This window comes from Pezoporus wallicus, unplaced genomic scaffold (assembly GCF_028554395.1).
Source record: "Pezoporus wallicus isolate ANWC-B61680 ecotype Strahan unplaced genomic scaffold, APGP_CSIRO_Pwel_v1 contig_7876, whole genome shotgun sequence".
NCBI lineage: Eukaryota > Metazoa > Chordata > Aves > Psittaciformes > Psittacidae > Pezoporus > Pezoporus wallicus.
This window is the reverse complement of record NW_026641435.1, coordinates 314,660-338,357: the sequence shown is the minus strand read 5'-3', so window position 1 is coordinate 338,357 and position 23,698 is coordinate 314,660. Positions and strand designations below refer to the sequence as shown.

General features: G+C 51.5%; 2 protein-coding genes across 6 annotated transcripts in view; one reads left to right on the top strand and one right to left on the bottom strand.

The window, feature by feature from the left end:
- The window catches only part of STX8 (syntaxin 8), a 102,447-nt gene extending 89,187 nt beyond the window's left edge, over nucleotides 1-13,260 (bottom strand). For all 5 annotated transcript variants that reach the window (XR_008974165.1, XM_057423976.1, XM_057423977.1 and 2 more), the window contains exons 1-4: nucleotides 13,153-13,260; nucleotides 12,707-12,806; nucleotides 8,557-8,651; nucleotides 6,803-6,913 (exon numbers count right to left, since the gene is read on the bottom strand). Coding sequence is in view for 4 of the 5 variants with exons in the window: in XM_057423976.1 (XP_057279959.1) it covers nucleotides 6,803-6,913; nucleotides 8,557-8,651; nucleotides 12,707-12,806; nucleotides 13,153-13,169 (323 nt within the window). In the remaining variant the exon portion in view is untranslated. The remainder of the gene's footprint in view (nucleotides 1-6,802; nucleotides 6,914-8,556; nucleotides 8,652-12,706; nucleotides 12,807-13,152) is intronic.
- A 2,034-nt stretch (nucleotides 13,261-15,294) lies between these two features.
- Nucleotides 15,295-22,995, top strand: LOC130607119 (TBC1 domain family member 24-like). The gene is made up of 7 exons (XM_057423968.1): nucleotides 15,295-15,423; nucleotides 16,880-17,915; nucleotides 18,196-18,354; nucleotides 19,568-19,631; nucleotides 20,297-20,392; nucleotides 21,051-21,327; nucleotides 22,196-22,995. Exons 1-7 carry the CDS (start codon nucleotides 15,330-15,332, stop codon nucleotides 22,339-22,341), a joined length of 1,872 nt encoding a protein of 623 aa, XP_057279951.1. The 5' UTR covers nucleotides 15,295-15,329; the 3' UTR covers nucleotides 22,342-22,995.
- The last annotated feature ends 703 nt before the right edge of the window (nucleotides 22,996-23,698 follow it).

The window sequence follows — 23,698 nt, the reverse complement described above, 5'->3', positions numbered from 1 at the left end:
TAGGATCTCTCAAATTCTCCAAATGTTTTAATTACACTAAGACTTTTTTTTTTTTTTTTTACTTTTTTTTTTTGGTAATTTTGGTTTGGTTTCTGGTTTTGTGGTGGATTGGGGGGGGGCATGGGTAGCGTGGTTTCTTGGGGTTTGGGGGAGAAGGGGTTTATTCCATTTTGTTTTCTTTACACTGAGTCCAGGTCCCTTCTCCATGAGATAGACAGAAGCACTGCACAGCACACACACATATTCCCAGAATCCCACTGTGGTCCAAACCCTGTACTAGAAAAAGTGAACACCGCACAAGTGTCAGTGGAAGAGCTGATGCAGCCTGCTGATATCCAGAGGGATGACTGCAGGCTTACAGCCAAATCCAGAACTTGGGTCTAGGAGTTCTTTGAGGAATTACGGTGAACTAGAGACATCTCCTGGCCATGAGGGGATCAACACCACAGGAGTTTTGGGCCATCCATAAATTACAGGCATGTACGCCCTCATCTGTGTGCAGCACACCACACAGGTCACACTGCAGCCCCAGACAGATCCATTCAAGAACGCTCAACCTCTCCCCACTTAAAACTTTAAGATGTTCATTCAACATCACCTCGAGGTAATGGATTTACCTGAATCAAAAAAAACAAAAAAGGAATCCCAGAAGCCCAGGGCGGAAGGACCTCAAGAGTCATCTGGTTCAACCTTTCCTGGCAAAACATGACCTAGGCTAGATGTCCCAGCACCCTGTCCAGCTGAATCTTAGAAGTGTTCAATGCTGGGGTGTCCACCACTTCCCCATGGGGATTATTCCAACGGCTGATCGTTCTCTTTGTGAAAACTTTTCCTCCTGTGTTCAGCTGGAATGTCCCCAGGAGTAACTTGTGCCCATCACCCCTCTTTTCCACATCACTCCCTGGAAAACAGGAGTCTCCATCTGCTCTGTAGCCACTCTTTAAATACTGAACATGGTGATGAGCTCTTCCCCGAGCCTTCTTTTTCCGAGGCTGAACAAGCCCAGCTCTCTCAGCCTTTCCTCATACAGCTTCCCAGTCTTTGGATCATCTCTGTGGCCCTTCTCTGCATCCTTTCCAGCCTGTCAACATCTTTTTTTGGAGAGCAGGAACACAGTATTCCAGATGTGGCCTCACAAGTAGAGAGTAGGAATTTTTTTTTTTTTCTTTTGCTACAGGACTAAAAAGTGCTTATTTTAAGTCACAACACCTCACTTAAGTACCCTCATAGGGCTGGAACACCCCTGTGGAGCAGAATCCAGGCTGTGCCAGCAACCAGGTGGCCTCCAAGGGCAACATCCAGAAGAGGAGCTGGGATTCTTCATATTCCAGTCCCCGGCACCTCCATTAAAACTTACGTATTTATCGACACAGGGAGTCAGGCTTGATTAGACAGATACACACCCCTGAAATGCAGCTTTACACCTCACCTAGCTTTCTTCATTGGTCTGGGGGACTAAACACATATTTTCCAGTCACGTGACAACTTCTACCAGGTTCACAGATAAAGCAGAGGGCACATGAAGCTCTTTGCTTGCTGAAGAGAGCACAACCATTTCTGCCTGTTAAAGAAAAAAGCCAAGGCAAGCAAAATGGAAATAATTTGCACCACTCGCTCTCTCCCTCCCCCCAGTAACCTGCCCTATTCCTGTAGGCTGGGTCATGACAACTAGTCTGCTTGTTACAATAATCTTTTTGACATGTTTGGTAACTACCTTCCCACACAACACAGCAGAACTTCCTACCTCCTCTGATCTTACCACGTCTTGCTTTGGTGGTGTGAAGATTAAAGCTTATCCAATTAGCCACCCACTGCCTCCGCCAAGTTAATCACATAAATCTTTGAAAGCGCCACAGAGCAGTGGAGTGTGCAGATAGCTTTTGATTATAGGAGCAGATTTAACTAATTACGAGGCTCAGCAATGCACCCAAGTATAAAAGATGATGGGGTTTTAAATCAGGGAGCTATGTCACTGCTGAACAAGGGAGGGCTTATCTTCCCAGAGGCATTGTTTCACTGATAATTCTTACAAAACTTCCCAAGTAACTTAGATTAGTCAACCAGCACTTACTTTAGACCAAGGCCACACATCAAGGCTTATGGCTTTAGAAGACTGATCAGCAAGACTGAATTTTAAACAAAACCTAGGTCATATGACAATTGGTTGGATGATCACTTGAACATTCCCTTAATGATACAGTTATACAGGGGGGCTCTTTGAAGTGTCCAGGGCACCCCAGCTTGGCTTCACAGGTCAGTCTCCAAGGCGATGGCAAAGAAGCAGGGGGATTCTCTCACGATTCAATTGCTCACACTGGCAGGCAGTGGACTTTAGGAAGCTCCAAACTAGCAAATAAAATAAGAAAAACTTTAACTCACAAAACAAAAGTTCTCTCCCCCTCCAAAAAAAAAACTAGGAGAAGCCATTTGAGCGCAAGCACTTCCAAATCCCCTCTAGGTATCTTCCCAGGTAGAGGCTCCCGCTGGAAGCCTGCAGAAGGGGCAGCATTCCCTGCAGCTGGCAGAGGACTTCTTTGGCTTCCCCCAAATAAGAACTGGTGTTCTAATGCTCAAGGAAATGCCATGTTCCTCTTGATACCATTTACTACGGGTCCCAGTGGCATCAAAGACTGGAAGCTGCACAAGCCAGCTCCACGCGAGATGCTAGGCAGTGATGTGCAGGACACAGTGACCTCAGTGTGGCCAGCAGACCAATGAAGTGACAATCCTGTACTGGGCACTGGTGAGGCCGCACCTCGAATCCTGGGTTCAGCTCTGGGCCCCTCACTGCAAGAGAGACATTGAGGTGCTGGAGTGGGGCCAGAGAAGGGAATGGAGCTGGTGCAGGGCCTGGAGCACAGGGGTGATGGGGAACGGCTGAGGGACCTGGGGGGTTCAGTCTGGAGAAGAGAAGGCTCAGGGGGACCTGATGGCTCCCTACAAGTGCCTGAGAGGAGGATGGAGCCAGGAGGGGCTGGGCTCTGCTCCCAAGGAACAAGGGATGGGACAAGAGGAAACGGCCTCAAGCTGCACCAGGGCAGGTTTGGATGGAGCTGAGGAACAATTCCTTCCCCAGAGGGTGCTCAGGCATTGGAACAGGCTGCCCAGGGCAGGGCTGCAGTCACCATCCCTGCAAGTGCTCACACACCATGTAGATGAGGCCTCAGTGCTATGGGTTAGTGGTGGCCTTGGCACTGCTGGGAGACAGGCTGATGATCTCACAGGTCTTTTCCAAAACAGCTGATTCTATAACTCTGTGCCTTCACAGCACCTCCAGGACCACTACTTCTTGCCCACAACACAGGCACAGCAGCTTTGCACCACAGAACAAGGGGCTTCCAACCACCTCATGCTTGTACAGGACAGCAGGCATCTGCAGAGGAGCAGGACAAGGCAAGCTACAAGCTGGAAGTGTTTGCACCATTGTACAGGCACGCATCCTGGAATAACATGTCTGCTCGAAATGCTGGGTATCTTGTGGTAAGAAGCTACACAGAGGAGTTACCCCTACACCCGGGTAAGCATCCCCAGGGAAGGTCACCTTTGTAACACAGGTCTTATTTCACAGCAGTTTCGCTTTCCTGAGCAAACCCTCAAAATGCACATTGCAATGAACATTTCCATCAGAGATTAATCTTGCTACAAAACAACCATCTTCTTTCTACACCATCCCTTATTTTCTGTGCAAGATTAGACATAGCACAATACTAAAAACATCACAGAACAGCTTATATAGTCTTCATTAAAACATTCTTACTCCTACAGCCCACTTGCACTCTTCAGGAATTAGAGAATTGTAAGAAAGAAGAATGCTTTTAGAATCATAGAACAGTTTGGGTTGGAAGGGACCTTAAAGCATGGTGTGAAATCAATGGGGATTTCTGCCCCATTCTTCCTCCATCTGTTACAATAACCTGCACAGATCTCTTTCAAAGGAGAGAAAAGAGGAGAAGATACTGAAGTTGCCTATTGAAAACTAATTACAGAAAATTTAACTGACCCTACTCAAGCGAAGCCACGGAAACAGCACAACCTTTCCCCTGGAAAATTCCAGTTGCATCTTAATTAAGGCCGACAACGCCGGAAGGTGAACTAAAGCTATAGCAAAGTAATGTAGCGTCCTGCCCTGTGTTCTAGCCCAAGTTGTCAGTTAGGATAAATACTAAGAGCATTAAGGCCACTGTACTTCACAATCAGAAATAGCTTTACAGCAGTTTTCAAAGGATGTAAAACTCACTGAATGGTGACCAAATATAAACGAAGATTAATTCTAGTGAAACCCTCACAGCTATAGGCCATGGGGACAATAAATATGTGATCAGTGGTGCAAGAAGGTTAATGAAAGCAAGGACTGCTGGAAGGAAAAAGACTTCCGAAAATGTGTGCTGTCACATCAGAGCTGGATTAGATATAGAAAGCCAATACAAAACCAGAGAGAAGTGTCACTGCTAGAACTTAATCAAACAACATGCGCTGATTTTTCTAATGCAGTGGGAAAAGCTGGCTTTCAGACTTCAGACACATGGAAGAGTAGCCTTTGCCACTGACTGAAATCCAAAGCAGGCTGTTCCAGAGGTCTGCATCAATTCTAGAGAAAACCAGCACTGTAAATAGCAGCTTAAACCTATCAGAAGCTGCTGCCTTCTGTCCCTGCAAGCAGTGGGGCAGGCAGGCAGACGAGCTCCATCCCCACACACCCATGTGGGCCAGGGTCAGGCTAGGCAGGTCTGACCCACTGGCACAGGATTCAGGTGCTGGTTATGTCTCTGCCTGTACCACTACAAACAAGACCTACAAGGGAGAATATGGAAGGGGTGTGAATTCACCAGCCAGAGAATATTTGGCATAGTTTTATCCATTTTTAATTAAAGAAGTTCAAAGAGAACTACAAAACTTCAAGCCTTGCAACACCAGCAAATAAATACTGTCTCTGATGTTATCCAGTGCTGGAAAATGCTGGTTTTCCTGGTCATTTCTAACAAAGCTTGAAATTACCACAAGGTTTTGGACATCTGCCTTGACACCAAAGCAGCTCTAGGTCGACTCCTCACCCTCTGTCTGCCCCACAGCAGCAACACGCCAATGCCACACAGCCTCAGCCAGGAAGGCCACGCTACAGAAGGTCACATCCGTTTATGGACTGCTCAGAGCAGGAGTCTCACAAGAGCTTTCTCACATCATGAGTCCCTAATGACATTTTGCCTAATGCTATTTCACATGTTTTGGTTGACTCTGTGATAGGTGTAAGAGCCAGAATCAACCCATCACATGGACTTGCGCTGCACCCTGAAAAATCATGGAATGGTTTGTGTTGGAAGGGACCTTAAAGCTCATCCAGTCCCAACGCCCTGCCACAGGCAGGGACACCTTCCACTAGAGCAGCTTGCTCCAAGCCTCGTCCAACCTGGCCATCCCTCGCAGCACCTCCATGGTCTCCTCTGCACTCGCTCCAACAGCTCCACGTCCCTCTTGTGCTGTTGCCCCAGAGACAGGGCTGCAGGGAGGGGTCTTCCCAGAATGCAGTAGATGGGCAGAATCCCCTCCCTGAGTTCAAAACACACAAAGTTTTGTTTTGTTCTAAAGAGAGCTATGAGAGCTGACATACTCCAGAAAGGTGAGAAACTTTCTCAGGAGGGCTCTAACACTCACCCTCCCACAAATAACCTTCCATGCGTTTCAAATCCAGCACTCTGAACCTGGTCCAGAACAGGTCCAGTGAATGAAGTGCTTTAGAAAATGCCTCCCACTTAGAAGCACAAGCTAAAAATTTGCAAAACGATGTATTTCTGTCACATGGCCCTGCTGCAGAAGAACAGTTGCTCTCTTCAGAGGCAGAGCTCACTGTAGCACAGGGCAGCAGAGGTGAGGAAGGTCTGCTCAGCCACATTGTGTGACCCAGACCACACACACAGCACCATGCAGGGCACACAGGGCAGAGCACAGCCCCTTGCAAGACCCACAGCCAGACTAAAACCTCTGCATCCTGCATCAAAGCTTCCCCCACATCAATAAAATAGGTGCCTGGGCCCAACATCTGCAATTCATACAAGGCTTACAAGAACATATACTGACATTTTTTAAAATATGAGGCTTTAAACTGAAGATTTACCAGTTACAGCCAACACTCAAGAGTTATTTCATTGACCATGGAAGTAGAGCAAGCTCTGCAAACTCAGAGACATAGCTCCACTTCTCTTCTGCACCTGCTTGTACAAGTCCACAGGAGGTCAAAGATGCTGCAAGGGCTGGAGCAGCTCTGCTCTGGAGCCAGGCTGAGAGAGCTGGGCTGGGGCAGCCTGGAGAAGGCTCCTGAAGGGGAGACCTGAGAGCAGCTTCCAGTGCCTAAAGGGGCTACAAGAAACCTGAGGAGGGGCTTTGGACAAGGGCTTGTAGGGACAGGCCAAGGGGAATGGCTTTAACCTGCCAGAGGGGAGACTGAGATGAGCTCTTAGGCAGAAGCTCTTCCCTGTGAGGGTGCTGAGGCGCTGGCACAGGGTGCCCAGAGAAGCTGTGGCTGCCCCATCCCTGGCAGTGCAAGGGGCTTGGAGCAAGCTGCTCTAGTGGAAGGTGTCCCTAAACTAGATGAGGGGGTTGGAACTGGATAGACTTTAAGGTCCCTTCCAACCCAAACCACTCTGTGATTTTGTGGTACAATACCATCACCAAAAAAACCCATGTGACTTCTAAGCAAATGAAACCACAGCTTGCTACATGTACATGAGCTCAATAGATGCATTTATCATTCCGCTCAGCCACACTCAAAGCACAATCACATTGCTCACTTGAGGCAACAGTGCTGTACCTTATCACATCTGGTTCTGTGCCTTCATTCTTGTAAGATGCCTGAAGTTGTTTCTGTCGTGTGAGAAGATCATCCACCAAATTCTGCCTCCTGTCCCCTTCCAGCTGTGTGCTGAGGATACTTGGTTAAGGACCAAACTTAAAAACACTTAAAAAATGCATTATATAAAATACTGTTATACATTCTTAAAATAAATCAGACCTCCTGATCATCAGAATTAACTACAGTAACTATTTTAACCCAAAAAAAGGCTGCAACATCTAAGAGAAGGCCAGGTCATATTTTTCTGAACAAAATCTGGAGTTATTCTAAATGTGTTTCTGGTTTACATATCTCAAAAGAAGAAGTTTCGTGCAGAATCACAGAGTGATTTTCAGGCCACCACCTCAAAGTAATGAGAGACCAGGAAGGCTATTTGTTGCTATATTAGCATGAGGATTATGAACTTTCCCCCTCCAAAATCCAACATAATTTTTCTTTCATTTAGCATAACGCAGTCGATCTCTTCTATAACACTGACAATGTGTAACAGTGCTGCATCAATTAAGCTCGTGGGAGGACGAGTCTTAAAAGAGCTCAAACTTACACTATGATCATATCAAGAGGGCAGGGCCAAACAGAACAGAGCTTTTAAAGTCAGGAGGGTATTCACATCTTATTTCACTGGAGGCTCAATACACAGACCAGGTGAGCAGCTCCCAGCCAAGTGCTCAGTAAACAAAACTTTACTGTTGTATGTTTCCATTTGAAATTCATCATCAGGACACCCGAAAGGCCACTAACACAGCAGAAAAACTATCCATGCTGTACCTCTGAAAGACAAGATGCCCTGAAGTGCTGCAGCTTCCACAGGGGACTTGTGTTTGCTTAAGTAATCTTAGTGACATTTTGAAGAACTAACTCTCTTCCAAGTACTGTTGAATAGATTATGTAATAGCTGAACTGATTTCTGTCTTTTTTCTGCCACAACATTTGTCTGCTTGAGAGCATTCCCTGGACAGGAAAGTTTTACCCCTAGCCATCAGCACAGCTCTCAGGTGCCTGTGCTCAAAAGGGATTTCTGCTGTAGCAAGCTTGAAATTAAACATTCATTCATTAAACTAGATTGTTGCTGAATACCTTCAGGGATAGAGGTGTACTTCTTTGACTCTTTACCCTTCCAGCATATGGAAAAAGCAGCAAATCCAAACCATGCCCCAGGATAACACTGCTAGAAGAAAACCTGTGATTTCTTCCTAAGGCCTGTTTTAAAGCATTTTGACACCATTCTGAAGATGCAGTTCCACTGCTCCTTAAGCCAGTCCAAGTCAGGGCTGCCACATCCCTGCCCGCAACCTGAACAGAGATTCATCCTTCCTTTCTGCCCTGGCACCCTGCAGGCAGCAACTGCATCAGGAGGTGCACATTTTCTGCTAGAGGAGTGAGCTGAGCTCAGAAAGCAGATCAGCAGTGTCAGCACAGCACACAGGCAAGGCAATGGCAGCTCTGAGGTTATTCAGACCATGCCGTTAAGCTCCTCTCCAACACAACCATACCCAAAGCCCATCATACCAGGCAGCATGAGGCTCCCAACCCTTCTTGCACGATAGCTGCAATGAAAACATTCAACAGGAGCACAGACAAAGTTCTAGTGACAAAGTCTAAAAATGGAATGAGGGAAAAACCCGAACTGTGTGGCAGAGCAATTACAGCCTATTTTTTCCACTCTCTCCCACAGTCCAGAAAGGTCAGCGAGTTGATGTTTACACAGATACATTTGGTGTGTTGATACGGCCCGAAGCAGTAAGTCCTTCAGCTGATCAATCTTCTCTTGGAGATTCTGCAGCGATGACCTGATAATCACATTGAGCTGAAGGGGAAGAGAAAAAAGCTTTTCAGTTGGAGTTACACTTGCATAAAATTTCATACTACTACATTCAGGTGACAACACATTTAACTTCAGCTGTACTGGTGTGAACAGTACACTCCATTCCAAACCAAGAAAGCCTGACTTAGAGCCACAGGGGACCGGCACAGCCAACTGGTTTGGACTGCCTAGAAAATAATGAGATAAACAGTGCTGGTTTCACAAACACAATTCTAATGCATGAATGCTGTTTAGTATGGAGAGCTTTCTTTCAAGTCTTTATAAACACACTCCTTTGTATGGGCAAAACATTTCAGCACACTAATATTTTCCAGTTGGTTTTCCAGTTCTTTTCTCTGCAGCAGCTTCTCCTGCCACCAAGTTTCTTTCCCAGCTCCCCAATTAAAGGGAAGGTTGCCGCAGGTTCAGACATGCCCTCCACTGAACTCCTCCAAATTTTACACTGAAGATCCCACAAGAAATTCCGATTTCCTCCGTTTCCCTTCTCAGCAGCACCTGACCCCAGGCCCTTCCTCACAACTGACCTGCTCCACACTCGGATGCATCTGTTCTTACTAAAAAGATAGTTAAGTCATTCACATTGTTCCCTGCTGCAAGCAAACCCGAGGCTTGCAGAAATCTTCTTCCTCCTCTCTGCCCACCCATTCCCAATTTAGGCTGAAATAATCTTCTGTGTTTTTCCTCCTCAAATGTTATTTCTTTTCATTACAGTTATGTAGAACATACTAGGAAAACACACTGTAACTGCAATGAACTATGCAAGCAATCCTAATTAAGTCTTTATGTGCTTCTTGTTTACAAGACATCAGCCCTCAGACGCTCTGTGTGATGAACTGCTAACAGAGCAGGAATATCTCCTTTGACTCGCCCTCTTGAAGATGCAGAGGCAGCAGCCAGACACCAACATCTCCCCGAGCTGTCAGCGTGCTGCAAGGATCCATCAGCTGAACTGCACTGATACTGCACACGGCTGGAGCAGGAGAGCCTCAAACCCCTGACAACACCAGAATTTGAAATCCCTGACTCAGTGACACTTGTTCTCAGACACTGCCAAATATGATGACAGGAAGCAGACGCAACCACACTGAGACAGCCTCACGAGTACACAGCCAAGATCCAGGCCCAAAGCAGCTGAACACTACGGCAACGTTTCCAAAGCCAGCGTGAGGTGTATACACTTTTAGGGCAGTTGGAGCCATGGTGTATCCTCTAGCTCTACAGGCAGGTAATAAAAGGTCTTCACATTTCACATGTACTCATGGCCAGGTGGAAAACAATGCGTTTAACAAACCCAGCACAGCAAAGCAACATCAAGGTGTATGTGTCTAACACACAGCCACCCACTACACCTCTGGCCAAAAACTGCAGTCTTCTAACTAAAGATTTTGCTTCCATTTGAGAAACAAAAGAAAAGGAAAGAAGAAACCAATGGGAGTTGCAAGATCAGCTCAACAAAGCAACTCACCACCAGTGAAGTGCTGCTGGAAATCTTCCCCTACAGGGTTTTGGGTTTTTTTCCATTTTAAATATTATCCTCTGTTTTTTGCTCAGCAGAAGGTGTTTTTGGCTATGCTCACAGCAAAATACTATGAAAAGAAAAACTTGTTTACATTCTCCCTACGGGGCAAATGTTGTACAAACACTTTTTCCTCCGTTAAAATATTCAGGAGTCACAGAACGTGACTGCTCAGCTGTGGGTTTCTCAACATGCATGTCTGTTATGAAAACAACCCTCTTATTGTTGGAAACTTGTTTACAGTAGAATCACACACTGGCAAATATTCATCTTTAACTGTTAATGGATTAAAGGCAAACCAGGCTCGGAAAACACAAGCATGGAACAAATGATTTTATGAAGAAATAAGTCAACCATGTAATGTTTCCATAAAACACAACCTCAGAGAGCTATGATTTCAAACAGCCCTAATACAATATTTTGTCAGAGGGCTGGGGAACGCAGCACCAGCTGCAATGATGTAAATTGAGGACTTTGTGCCCTATGAACACAGACACATGAAACAACAAACATTTAATTAGTCTCCTTTCCTTGAGTGTATCTGTACAATATCTAATTACTTGGGCACCTCGAAAGCAGGGAGCTGAACCACCACCTCAAAACACTCCTCTCGATTCTACTGCTGGAGGAAATATTTCCCTCAAATTCCACCTATTCGGGCCTCCTGAAGCCTCTTTTCACTTCATGCGAAATTAGGGCATTATTAAAAAGCGGATTATTGGACAAGGTCTATGCAGTTTTCTTCAATGCATTTGCAAAGGAAATATTTCCAAAAGGATATTTGATGTTAAGAGCTATCAGCAGAGACTGGCAAAGATGAGTCAGTGATCATGCAGCACGCTACAACTCTGCTATAGAGAGGGACAGAGTCTACAAAATAAATCAGTGGGCTTTTAATTATGCAAATTATTACAGAAGACCAATTCAAGGGCTCACATGCCTTTTCCACTTAAGACAGTCTCAGGAGAAGTTAATGACATGATCCTCAGGGGGTGTGATCAAGTGGGCTCCTATGCTTCTGGAGGGGAAGAATGAGACTTTTAGTCCTAAAGAAAGCACACTCCTGAGAATCTTCTTATTTAATATTTTTTAATGGGAAGTGTGAAAAGCTGAAGACCATTGTATTTCTGGGTGAGCTCTAACATTTGCTTCTCGGTCATATTTAACTCCAAGCTTACATTTTGTTAGAAATGTAGCTTTTAAAAGCTGAAAAAATAATGTTTCATCTGATTTACAACCACTACAGAAAGGAAGCCAGCCAGCCTTGTGGGGAAAAAACTACCTATGCAATACCTACACAGAAGGGAGTACACAGAAGCTGATGTGCATCCCAACATCTCTTAGATTCAGAATGTCTGAAACAGTTCTGCTCCTGGCAACCACAGCCCTGACCCATCAGCCGTGCGTGCCCAACACTCCCACAGCTTTTCCTTCTCTCTTTCTGTGAAACCAGCATCACTGCATGCACAAAAGATTCATTAGCGTTAAACCCAAGATTACTGTTGTGACGCTGAAAAGCCACCTTTAATTTAGAAATTGTACTCTTGCTTCCTTTATGAAAATCTCAAAGGACATACCATTAATACTACGCTCCTGACACCAAACAGAACTTTTCATCTGAGGATTCCCAGCGAGCAGCAATATCGGGCACAGCCCAGGCCCTGGACCAAGCAGGCAGCAGAGCGTCCCCTTAGAATCATAGAATACTTAGGGCTGGAAAGGACCTTAAGATCATCCAGTTCCAACCCCCCTGCCATCGGCAGGGACACCTCACACTAAACCATCTCACCCAAGGCTTCGCCCAAGCTGGCCTTGAACACGGCCAGGGATGGAGCATTCACAACCTCCCTGGGCAGCCCATTCCAGTGCCTCACCACCCTTACAGTAAAGAATTTCCTCCTTATATCCAATCTAAACTTCCCCTGTTTCAGTTTTAACCCGTTACCCCTTGTCCTATCACTACAGTTCCTAATGAATAGTCCCTCCCCAGCATCCCCATAAGCCCCCTTCAGATACTGGAAGGCTGCTATGAGGTCTCCACGCAGCTTTTCTTCTCCAGGCTGAACAGACCCAACTTTCTCAGCCTGTCTCCATACTGGAGGTGCTCCAGTCCCCTGATCATCCTCGTGGCCTCTGGACTTGTTCCAACAGTTCCATGTCCTTTTTATGTTGAGGACACCAGAGCTGCACACAATACTCCAGGTGAGGTCTCACCCCTTTCTGCAACGCACCTTCCAGGCAGCACCAGCTCCCCTGTGGCGAGGGAAGGGTGAGTTCAGGACTGAGTCCCCTCAACACATCCAGCTCCTGCCAATGTAATGCTCGACCGGTACTGCACAGAATCATGGAATTATCTGGGCTGCAGGGACTAAAGCTCATCCAGTTTCCAACTCCCACCACGGGCAGGGACACCTTCCACTAGAGCACGTTGCTCCAAGGACGGGCCATGTAGAACAGCTAAAAGGAAAACCTGAGTAACAACGTGCTTTCACAAAGCCTGGAGCCGCCGGCAGAGGAGTACCTTGGCCGAGCTTTCCCCGTTCCTCTGGTAGCGGTTCCGCTCCTGGATTTTCTCAGCGACCTCCTGGGCGACCTGGCAAGTGGCATCGTACAGCAAGAGCCTGCGGGCGAGAGCGCCGCATGAGGCCCAGCCCCTGCCCGGCTTCTCTCTTCCCACCCCTAGCGCGGACCTCGGCCTTGCTCTGCCGGGCAGCCGCGTGGTGCGCCCCAGCGGGGGGAGAAGCCTCCAGCACACCGGGAGCTGCCCTGCAGAGGTGTGCCCCCCACCCGCCGCGCAGGGGCTGCCCTCGGCCCGCCGCGGCAGCCGCCACCGGGCGCTGCTCTCCCGGCACGGCGGCACCGGACGGCGGCAGCGGGGGTGCCGGGCCCGTCTCGCAGAGCACCCCCGGGAGCAGGCATCGGTGGGGGTGCAGAGGGCACAGACCCATCCCGCGGCCCGGCGCTCACCAGCGGTCCGGAGCCATCGCCGCCAGCACGGAAGAGCCCCGCGCTTCCGGATCGGGTCACGTGACAACGGCGCCCGCCGAGGCACAAATCTTTCCGAGCGCAGGCACCGGGCGAGGCATGGGGGTACATGGGCGGTGCGCGCGGGTCGCACAGAGGTGCACAGTGCATGTATGCAGAGGTGCAGGAGTGTAAGGTACATGGTGCGCAGCGCGGGAGTGCAGAGGTGCGCGATGCAGATGTGCAGGATGCCGAGGTGCACGATGGAGAAGAGCAGGGTGCAGAGCTGCAGGTCCCATGGTACAGGGTTGATGGTGCAAAGGTGCTCGGTGGGAGCCATGGCTGTCCCCCGCCTTCTCCTGGCTCTCCCGCTGTTCCTGTCCAGGGGACCCCTCGCCCTGGCTGGTCCCAGCCGTGCCATGGCCCCACTGGGCTGTCCCCAGTGCTGCAGGCCCCAGTTGCAGCACTGGGGCTGCTGTGCAAGGCCAGGATGAGGGGCAGAGCCCTCACAAGCACCAACCCCTCGTTCCCAGATATCTCCTGCAGTGGCTGTATCTCCATGGCATCACCTTTAATCTACAGCCAGGGTCCCTTTGGGAACCTCTGGCATCTCCTGGGGGCTGACGGGACCCCTTGACCCGGGACCCCCTGACCCAGGACACGCTGCTGTACGGGCCTGGACAAGAGGCTGGAGCTGGACAGAGAACAAACAAGTGCTGGTCAGCGGGAACCAGCGCGGGGTTTGGGGATCCCCGGGAGCAGAGCGAGGGGCCATCGCCTTCCCTTCGGGGGCAGCACGGAGCAGAGCCACACATGAGCAGAGAGACAGGCTCCGGGTGCAGGCTGGGAGCCCCCCACAGGGACACAGCGCCCTGCTCCCCCCCACCCAGAGCAGCGCCCTGGGGGCCCCCTGCCGACACCTCCTCGGGCTCAGGGCATGCTGCGAGCGGAGGGAGCGGAGGGGTGCCAGGACAGCGCTGCTCCCATCAGATCTGGGATGGGAGAGGAGGTGCTGCACCCAGAGAGGGGACCGTCCGCCCGGGAACCGCTCTTGCTTTGCATATGCTCCCAGGCCTCCGGTGCCAGCGGATGCTCAGGAGCGCCCTGTGGATGCAGGCAGACCCCACAGACCTGCAGGCAGGAGGTGAGGCAGGAATGAATGCCCAGGGGCTGCTGTTATCACAGGAGAAAAAAATAATGATCAAGGTTTTTAAGGAAAAAAAATCTTACAAATAAGGTGCTGGTAAAAATGCCCACTTTGAAGTGCAGCCTCAACTGTAAGCTCTCTAGGGAGCAAAGCCAGAGCAGCACAATGCTGCTGCAGCATCTCTCAGCTATTAGAGGGTACTTTTCCTTCAACTCAGCTCTTTTGTCTGGGAATACAAGGTACGGTTTGTAATTCTGCAATGTGTTTGGAGGCAAAGTCAAGTCAATCAATGACAACCATTTCAAAGTGGACAGATTTGAACACTGAAGCACCACAACTGCTCCTGCAACTATCCCATTTTGTGCTCCCGCTGAGCAGCGGAGTCCACCGGAGGCACAGGGTGCTGCGGGAGCACGTCTGCATCACCCCAAACATCCACTGGTGGTTTTGCCATGTGCTGCAACCACAGCCCTGGCACACCCATCCCCAGAAAGCATCCCTAAAGGCACACAAGGTGCTTGCAGAAGGGCATCATTTACTCCTCATTGCACCTCTCTTGGCTCCTGGCACTTGCTGCTCACGTACTTCTCTGTCCAATTTCCTCAGGACCATCCAGCGGGAAGCGGTTGCAAACCCAGTCGCTGTGTTGATGTTTTCTTGGTTCAAGGACAGGCGATTGCATCGGCCCCGGCCTTTGATGCACCCTTCCTGCCCCGTGACGCTGGCCAAGGGAGTGAACCCCAGGGTGAGAAAGCGGAGGTTATCCTTGCGGATAACAACTTATTAAGTTTAATGGCCATGTTGCTGGTTTGATGGCTATCTCATCCCACGGGGTGTTTACATCCCCTCCCCAGCCCGCCGTGAAGCTGAGGCAGATCAGGGTGACGCGGGCACCGCTCCACCCCTCGCTCTATTTACACCAAACAAGCACCCTGTGCCAGCGAGCTGGCGCCCACCTTAAAAGTGAGGGCAGGGGACGGGGGCAGGGGACGGGGACAGGGGACGCGGCAGCGGAAGCACCGGAGGCAGGGCCATGCTGCAGGTGGGGCTCAGCCTGCCCCGCTCTGCCGGGGGGGCGGAAGGCGGCTTCCCCACGGATGAGGGCGATAACACAGGCACCGGGGAAGGTGAGTGAGCTGCAGCCGGGCACAGCCGCACGTCTTGTGCTGGGGAAGGTGCAGGAGGCTCTCGCTGTCCCACGCATGCCAGGGCCACATCCCAGAGGAGAGGCACTGGAACAGACCCAGGTTTTCTTCTCCAACACCCCCAGTGTGTCCCAGAGAGGGCAGAGCTGGAGCCAGCTGTCTATACCCTGGGCTGGGCTTGGGTTGATGCTTCTCGGTACCTGCGGCCAGGGAGCATCTTCTTGATGCATCCAGCTGTGAGGCCAAGCTGAATCTGGGGACCACAGCAGTGCAAACAGCCCTGCTTTGACCCCAGTGTTTTAGCCTGGTTTCTGTGAGTAGAAGCCCACCTGACTGTATTCAGGGCTTGTCTGTCTTCAAAGCAGGGTCAGGCTGAGCAGCAACCGGTTGAAACTGCTGCCCTTGCCCTGAACTAGAACTGAACCTGATCTGCTGGTTTTGTCAATCTTGAGTAGAGGCCAAACTGAGTCTGAGAGCAGGAGCCAGAGCTGGACCCCCTCAACATGCCACCACATGCTGCCACACATGCAGCACATGTGGCTGGGACCGTGCTGTTTCCACATGTCCCTTTCAGGACAGGCAGAGAGTTCTGGTCAAACCCATGCTAGACTCCCCAGCCCAGCTGAACACATCCACAATAAATCCAGCACAGAACTGATGGGTGCACTAATCGACTTTATCCTTGATAGTTAATCACCGCCCAGCAGAACTTATCCACACAAATATAAGTCCTGGTACAGGGTTTAGAGCTCAGCTCTCTCACAACCCCAGGGAAAATGCTGCTCACTTTTCTCTAGGAGGAGCCCAAACTCCACTCTTCCCAGATCAGGCTTCATGGCTGCACAGTACAGGAGACCGGGATTCCATGCAGACCTTCTGTTTCCAAGGGGCTTCCCAGCTGCTCGCCAGTCCCTGGATGGGTCTCTCCAGGCGCATGGGGGCAAGAGGGAAACAGGGACCCTTTGGCACCCTGCAGCCCATCTCACACCCCTGGGGACTCCTCTCACTGCAGCACCTTCTCTCCTGCACCTGAGCAGCCAGAGGTGTCAGGAGTCTTTGGCAGGAGGTAAAGGCCTGAGGCCGCTTTGCCTGCTTTGCCTGGTTACAGGTTACAGGATGGGAAGTCAGGAGCTTTTGAAGGGGTGCAAAGCCTCTCATAGTGTGGAGAAGCAGCTTTGACACCCAGCTGGTGCGTGGCCGCATGATTCCCTGAGCCTCTCAGACAGCAGTTTCACCAGGGCCTGAGCTGATGTGAGCAGGCAAGGGGAAAGGGAGCAGCTCCATGAAGGCAAAGCCTCCTGAAAACCTTCCCGTTGCACCGGGGATAACTTTTGAAGTACAAGGTGTGGCTGTAGGACTTTAAAGTGCCATCAGCCAGGGTGAAGTGCTGCCAGCTGGGGAGGTGAAGCGTGCTGAATAAACGGTCTTTGTCCTACAGAGATATTTGGCTCTTCACCAGTCACTGTTGTGATCACATCAGAGGCTGACACCTGGGACATCGACATCTCCTCTTGTCTGGGCTGTGGACAGTTTGTGGATTGGGACAGGATGCCAGAACCAGAGCAACAAACACACATCCCCCGAGACATCCTCAGCAAGTCCCCGAAGGAGCTGAAGAAGCTGGCAAGAGAAGGGTACTGGGCAGTGAGCCGAGCTCTCAGAGCTCAGGTCTACCACCAGCTCATACAGCAGGTCTCCTGCCGGCTTGTCACCCCAGATGCTCTTGTCTACAGGGACGTGGCGAGCCGGCTCTTTGGGAAGATGAGTATAAGCACCTACCCTCTGCCCGAGTTCCTAGAAGGATGCTCCATGCCCACATACTGCCTCAACCCAGAAGGCGTCACTGCCTTGAAGAAGATCCTCATCTGTGTTGGCAACCTTTTCCCTGACATAACCTACAGCCCAATCCTCCCCTCGCTGGTGGCTCTGCTGCTGCACTACAGTGAAGACGAAGCCCAGTGCTTTGAGGGTATCTCGCGCCTCATCGCCAGCAACTCTCCCCACACCAGCTACATTGACCAGTCTTTCCTGGCCCACCAGGCCTCCTGCATGACTTTTGGGGATCTGGCCAACAAGCACTGCCCAGCAGCCCACAAACTCATAGCCAGCACCTCTGAGAACGTCTTTGAGGTCTACTCTGAATGGTTATCATGGCTCTTTCACGACCTCCCCTTCAATTATGCCATCCGTGTCTTTGATGTCTACCTGCTGGAGGGGCAGAAGGTCCTGTACCGCATTGCCCTGGCCTTGCTGAAGCAGTACAGGCTCTCGGTGACCTCCACCGAGCTGGAGGGGACTGACATCAAGGCAGACCTGCAGGCTTTCGTGCAGAACATTGCTGAGCATGTGACTGTCGACAAACTTCTAGAGAGAGCCTTTGGCATCCGGCTGTTCTCCCGCAAGGAAATCTGGCTTCTCCAGATGGCCAACAGGAAGGCGTTAATGGAGAGGGGCATAACCATGGTGCAGAGCAGGTAAGAAGACCTCTTTGGTTGCCAGCTCTTAGGGCTAAGTAGACAAAACATGAGTTACAGTGGAGATACAACATATGGGGAGCTTCAGGTATCTCTGGAAGCTTTGGCGATGCTGGGTGCCTCACAGCCCCTCGTGGGGGACCCTGTGAGGAGGCACTGCGCAGTCAGAACTAGCAATGTTAACAGAAAGCTCATGATGCAAAAAGCATGCACAGAGGCTGCACCCCCAAAACCCAACAGCACCCCAGCTTGGCAGTAATGCATGTCCTCCCTCACACAGGCAGTCCTTCCACCTGGCCATAGACATGCAGAACTTCAGCTCCAGCATTGTAACGGCTCAGGAGATGCGCATCATCTGGTCCTGGATCCCTGAGCGCTTCTCCCTCTCCCCCCCACTGCTGCTCTTCTCCACCTCAGAAGATGGGTGCAGCCTGCAGAGGTAAAGCATCATCTGCCCATCAGGTCAGGTCGGGGCAGATGGGAGAAGTGTAAAACTGGGTAGAGGTTGTTGGTGTAGAAAGGAGAAGCATGTAGTGTCCCTGGGGGACATCTGTGGTCTCCTGGGGACTCTCTCGCCCAAGTCCAGCCAGGACACCATTCCCAGGGCTCCAGCTCCCTCCCAGCACCATGGCACACAGGGCAGCTGCTGGGTGCTGCAGTCAGTGCTTCAGCTCAAAACTGAGCTAGAAAATGAGTTTGCCATTGAATTCCCAAGCTGTGAAGCAGCAAAAGCCTCTCAGTGGGCTGAGCCTGCCTTTGCACAAATATTTTCAGGCAGGAAACCCAAGCCTGCTCCTCTGTAGGAGAACATTAAGCAGAGAGGTTGCACTCACAGAGCAGGCCAAGCTCATGGCAGGGGCAGACAGAACATGGGCACATCCGTGCAGTGGGGAAGACATCAAACCCTCTAAAAGCAAGCTAAAAGGGCCCAAGTGTCATGGCCAAAAATGCAAGACCAGTGTCGGCACTGGAGACAACCCAGGGCCCAGTGACACCCACTGCCATGGCCAAGGAGCAATGGGTGTGGTGGGAAGTGGGATCATCCCAGTGCTGCAGTGCAGCTCACTGCTGAGCAGGATGGATGCTGGCCAGGGCTGGGTGCTGCCCATGCCGCCCCAGCTCTCAGGGTGGTGTTTAACGGTGGGGCTGCTATGGAAGCACCTCCATTAGCACCCAAAGCATGCTCCCCCATCCCTGGAGAGGCAAGCAGACCCCCCCGGCACAGCCCTGCACCTTTCCAAGGCAGCAGTGGGGTGCCAAACCCAGATTATCAAATACATCCAGATTAAGAGCAAACTCATTTGGTAAACTCCCCCCATGGAGCATCCCCCTCAGCCTGGAGCCTGAGGGTAGGGTGGGAGGATTTAGTGTTTGGTTTTATCTATTACCTGCTTCACCAAGCAAAAGCAATGAGAAGTCCCATAAGCCACCTCCCTCTGTTCCTGCACAAACACTGAAGCTGCTGAAGATACAGGATGATGAGTTTCTGCTGCTGTCCTTCCACAAGCTCCCCTGGGCCAGCTGCCAGCACAGCAATAGGCTGAGAAGAGCCATCGCCGCTCTCCACTGCCCTTTACAGCCTGGTGCTCACCACGTGCCCTGTCCTGCGTCTCTGACCCCCACCTACCCAGCCTCCTTGTTCATCTCTGCAGGTTTTACACATGCTGTGAAGGCTACGAACCAACAGTGCTGCTCATAAAAACCACAGAGGGGGAGGTAAGTAATCAGGTCAGATATAAGGAGGAAGTTCTTTACTGTAAGGGTGGTGAGGTGCTGGAATGGGTTGCCCAGAGAAGCTGTGAATGCTCCATCCCTGGCAGTGTTCAAGGCCAGGGTGGACAGAGCCTTGAGCGATGTGGTCTAGTGTGAGGTGTCCCTGCCCATGGAGGGGGGTTGAACCTGGATGATCTTAAGGTCCTTACCAACCCAAACTGTTCTATGGTTCTAAAACAGACTACCACCTTGCCAGATGAGGACAAGGGACTCATAGACCCCCGTCCACAGTCTGATGCCATTTAGCTGATACAGTGCTTTGGGGCACACATTTACTGCTTTCTATTGCCAGGAGCTGGACAGGGCCCAGCAGGAGGCTCAGCACCATCAGCCAGCACACAGCTCCCTATGATTGCTCTGCTGCAGAAGAGCAGCCCCCAGATCGGACAGAGCTGCCCCTCAGGCACTGAGGCTGTGTGGTCTCACCTCCAGGGCAGCAGTGAGGGGTTAGAGCAGGATGTGGCTGGCACAGCACAATCTGGCTCTCCAGTTCACCCAGGGAACTCACAGAGCTCTTGTCCTCCTGCACGCACGTGCCAGGGGTGGTGGTGGTGCTTCTGGAGCTTGCTCTGGCTCCAGTCGCTGACGCCCCTGTGCTCTCTCTCAAGGTGTGCGGGGCATTTCTCTCCTCCGACTGGAGCGAAAGGAAGAAGAGTGGGGCAACATCCAGCTTTTTTGGGACAGGGGAGTGCTTTGTGTTCACTGTAAGTCATTTTCACTTCTGGGTTTACACTAACAGGTCTGTCCATTGCTTTTTCCTTTACCCCTCTGACAATTCAGGGCACGGTGGCACCGAGCTGCTTCCCTACCATCGTCCCACCGCTGCCCCTTAGCTCTGGCAGGAGGCAGAAGCACAGAAATTGCTGTGCTGGACCAGAGCAAACGGGGAACAAACTCCTGCCTCACGGGAGCGGGCCTGCCCCAAGCCCCTGAAAGGTGCAGCAACCCCCAGTGGGTCTTGGAGCACCTTCCAGATGGTGCAGGGCAGTGTGCATGGCAGGGCTAGGTTCTGCCATGTTTGCTCTCCTGCATGGAGCTATATTCCCAAATCAGCCCCTGTGTCTCTTGGTGGGAGATGGCTGAGCTGGTCCAAGAGATTCTGGAGCAGTGTCTATCAGTATCCCACCAGTGTCCATCCAGCATCCACCCGCAGTGTGGGTAGCGCAGGTTTGCCCATCTCCAGCAGCATCTGGCAAAAACAAAACCAGCTTCTCAGTCACCTCCAGAGGAGCGCTGGCACTGCCAGGATGCCTTGTCCCTTCCTGCCCCGGGTTTGGACCTGCCATTTGGCTCCCAAACCACCTGGCCAGGAAGCACTGTCTTCCCAAGGACAGGGCTCACCACATTCCTCCTGCTTTCCAGGTGCGCCCCGACATGGAGAGGTACGAGTGGGTGTTCATCAAGAAGCCGGAGCTGGCCAAAGCCGTGCCACGCTCACGCCAACGGTCACCTTCCCCCTCTCCTGCATCCCTCCTCAGCTCCTCCCCGGACAGCCGTAGCACCAGCTCCAACCATCTCACCGTGCCCATGCCACAGAGGAAAGGCAGTCTCTCCCCATTTCTGGCCATCAGGCATTTCCTTCTGCCTTCCAAAACAGCCTCCATGTTCATGTGCGGGTCACGGGAGGGGATCATTATCGGTAATTACGGAATGCTGGACACCCACCCACTGCTGCTGGGGGCTGAAAGGGCGCTGCTCCAGATTAAAATCTGCACTGTCTGGAGGACAAAACCTCCTGGTTTAGGATATCAATTTGATGAAGTCAGCTGCCTCTTCCTCAAATTAGCAGGAAGGTGCAAAGCTGCACAAGGGCAAGGATGCTCCTTCTGAGAGCTCCATCTGCGGGGCTCTGCTGGCTGAGGGGGAGCACCATAGTACAAACCTGGTGAGGTTTGCATCCTTGAGGCTGGCATGTCCTCTCCCAGCCCTTCCCTCTCCACTTTCTGTGGGATGGAGAGGAGGTGCAGGAGGGGATCAGCCCAAGGAAGGGCCGGACATGGTCACCAGGGCAGACACACCAGCTGCCTGCCCGTGCTGCTGCCTCCTGGGTCAGGCTTGAGCACAGGGCTTGAAACTTTGTGCCGGCCACCACCAGGGTGGGTTGGCAGAGGACCACAGCAAGTCAGAAATGCCTGCATCACTGACAGCTGCCTCTGCCCCCCTTCCAGCCCTCAGGAGCAGAAGCAGGCAGGCCTGGCTGTGGGGGTTCAAGGAGTTTTCCTTGTTCCCCAGCCCTCAGTTTAGTAATTTAGTCTGCGCTACCAGGACAACCTTTCGCACTGGCTGCCTGGCAGAGCGCTCTCCAGGCGCTCAGCCTCCACACTGGAATCCCAATTGGCAGAGGAGGCAGCTCAGGGCATGCCCAGCCCAGCTATGCACTGTGTCCAAATGACAGGAACCCGAGAGATGGGCGCAGTCCTGAGAGACCTCATCAGCTGGGCCAGTGGCCCTGGCTGGGCAGCGAGGTGGGGGAGAGCAGATACCAACCATCCTGTTTGCTTTTGCAGGTGGAGGGGGAGGCCAAGCTCTGTCCCTTGATGCCAATCTGCTGTGGGGGCGCACAGAACACTGCGAGACCTTCGACAACCCTCCGCTCTGCCAGGAGAACTTCAAGGTGCAGCTCTTGGAAGTGTGGGGCTTTCAAAATGTCTAGGTCCTGGGGGAGAGAGCCCCTCACCGCAGCACTCATGGGGATGGGGACCCCTTGCCATGCTGGCTGCCACCGGCCTGCCTGCTGTGGTCTCTGCCAGCAGTGCCACCGGCACCTCCACATGGCATCCTCCCCTTCACAGTTAGCCAAGGTGGTGTGGAGAGAGGGCAATGTGGTGCCAGGAGCAGGACTGGGGGTGCTGCCTTTGAGGACATCTGAGGTCCCCTCCTGCAGTTTAGACCCAGCCTGCTCCACCCAGTCTGTCCCAGTTCAGGATGCTGGAGGGGAGCTAAGCCAGTTCAGTGTTTCTCACACCATGCTGGCCTGTTCACAGCTTGGAGCTCAACAGCAAACCAGTGGTACAGCAGCACAAAGCAGATTTTATAGGATTTTTATGCCTAGGCAAATCCCAACACCAAGGTCCAAAGCTCACCAGAAACACTCTCAGACCCCACTTCCCTCTGGTCCTAAGCCCATCACCACAGAATTCTGTAGCCTCTGCAGGTTACCAGGGCTCTTTGTCCATGGTTGAAAATGCTGATCAATGATTAGCAAAGTCCTACCTGGTGTTCATAAAGCGGCAGCCGACAAGAACCCCCGGCTGTGCACCTCCCTTGTCATTTCTGTATTAAACTGAAGATCTATGTTCACCACAAAGGGCTGATGTGAGACTGAGCAGTGAGTATGTCTGAGCCTTGACCAACCTGCCCTGACTAAGCAGGGTCAAGGGGCCCCTTGGACAAGGACAAGGGGAGATGTGCATTTTCCAGCACGAAATGTGAATGCATACACGTAGCTCAGTCAGACAAGGCTGGGTCAGACAAGGGTTGCCTCACAGGAAGGTCATTGACCATAGAGAGATCATCCTGGCTACAGGATGACAGTGTCTCCCACATCCAAATATACTTTCCACTTCACCTATTCCACTTCTTGAGCTGTTCAGAGGAGGAGCTATTGTTGCTTTGGTGCCTGCTTTCAGCAATGGCAGGAGGATGTGGGCAGGAGCAGGCGATGGCAGCGAGTTCACACAGTGCCAGTCATGCGGCAGACCTGAGAACTGCTTGTATCCTTCAAGGGGTATCCATGAAAGATGGGGAGGGGAGACACAGCCCTGCGCACCCCTGTGGCCAGAGCTCACATGAAAAAGCACCGCAGAAATGCCTCCTTCCCTGCAATTAAAGAGCTCTGCTAGCGTGTCCTAATTATTTCTTTCTGTGATCATGTACGAGACTTTCTGCCTGCCTGAAAGGTTCCCATGGGAGTTCCTTTCCCTTCATAGAATCACGGAATGGTTGGGGTTAGAAAAGACTAAAAGCTCACCCATCTCCAACCCCTGCCACAGGCAGGGACCCCTTCCACT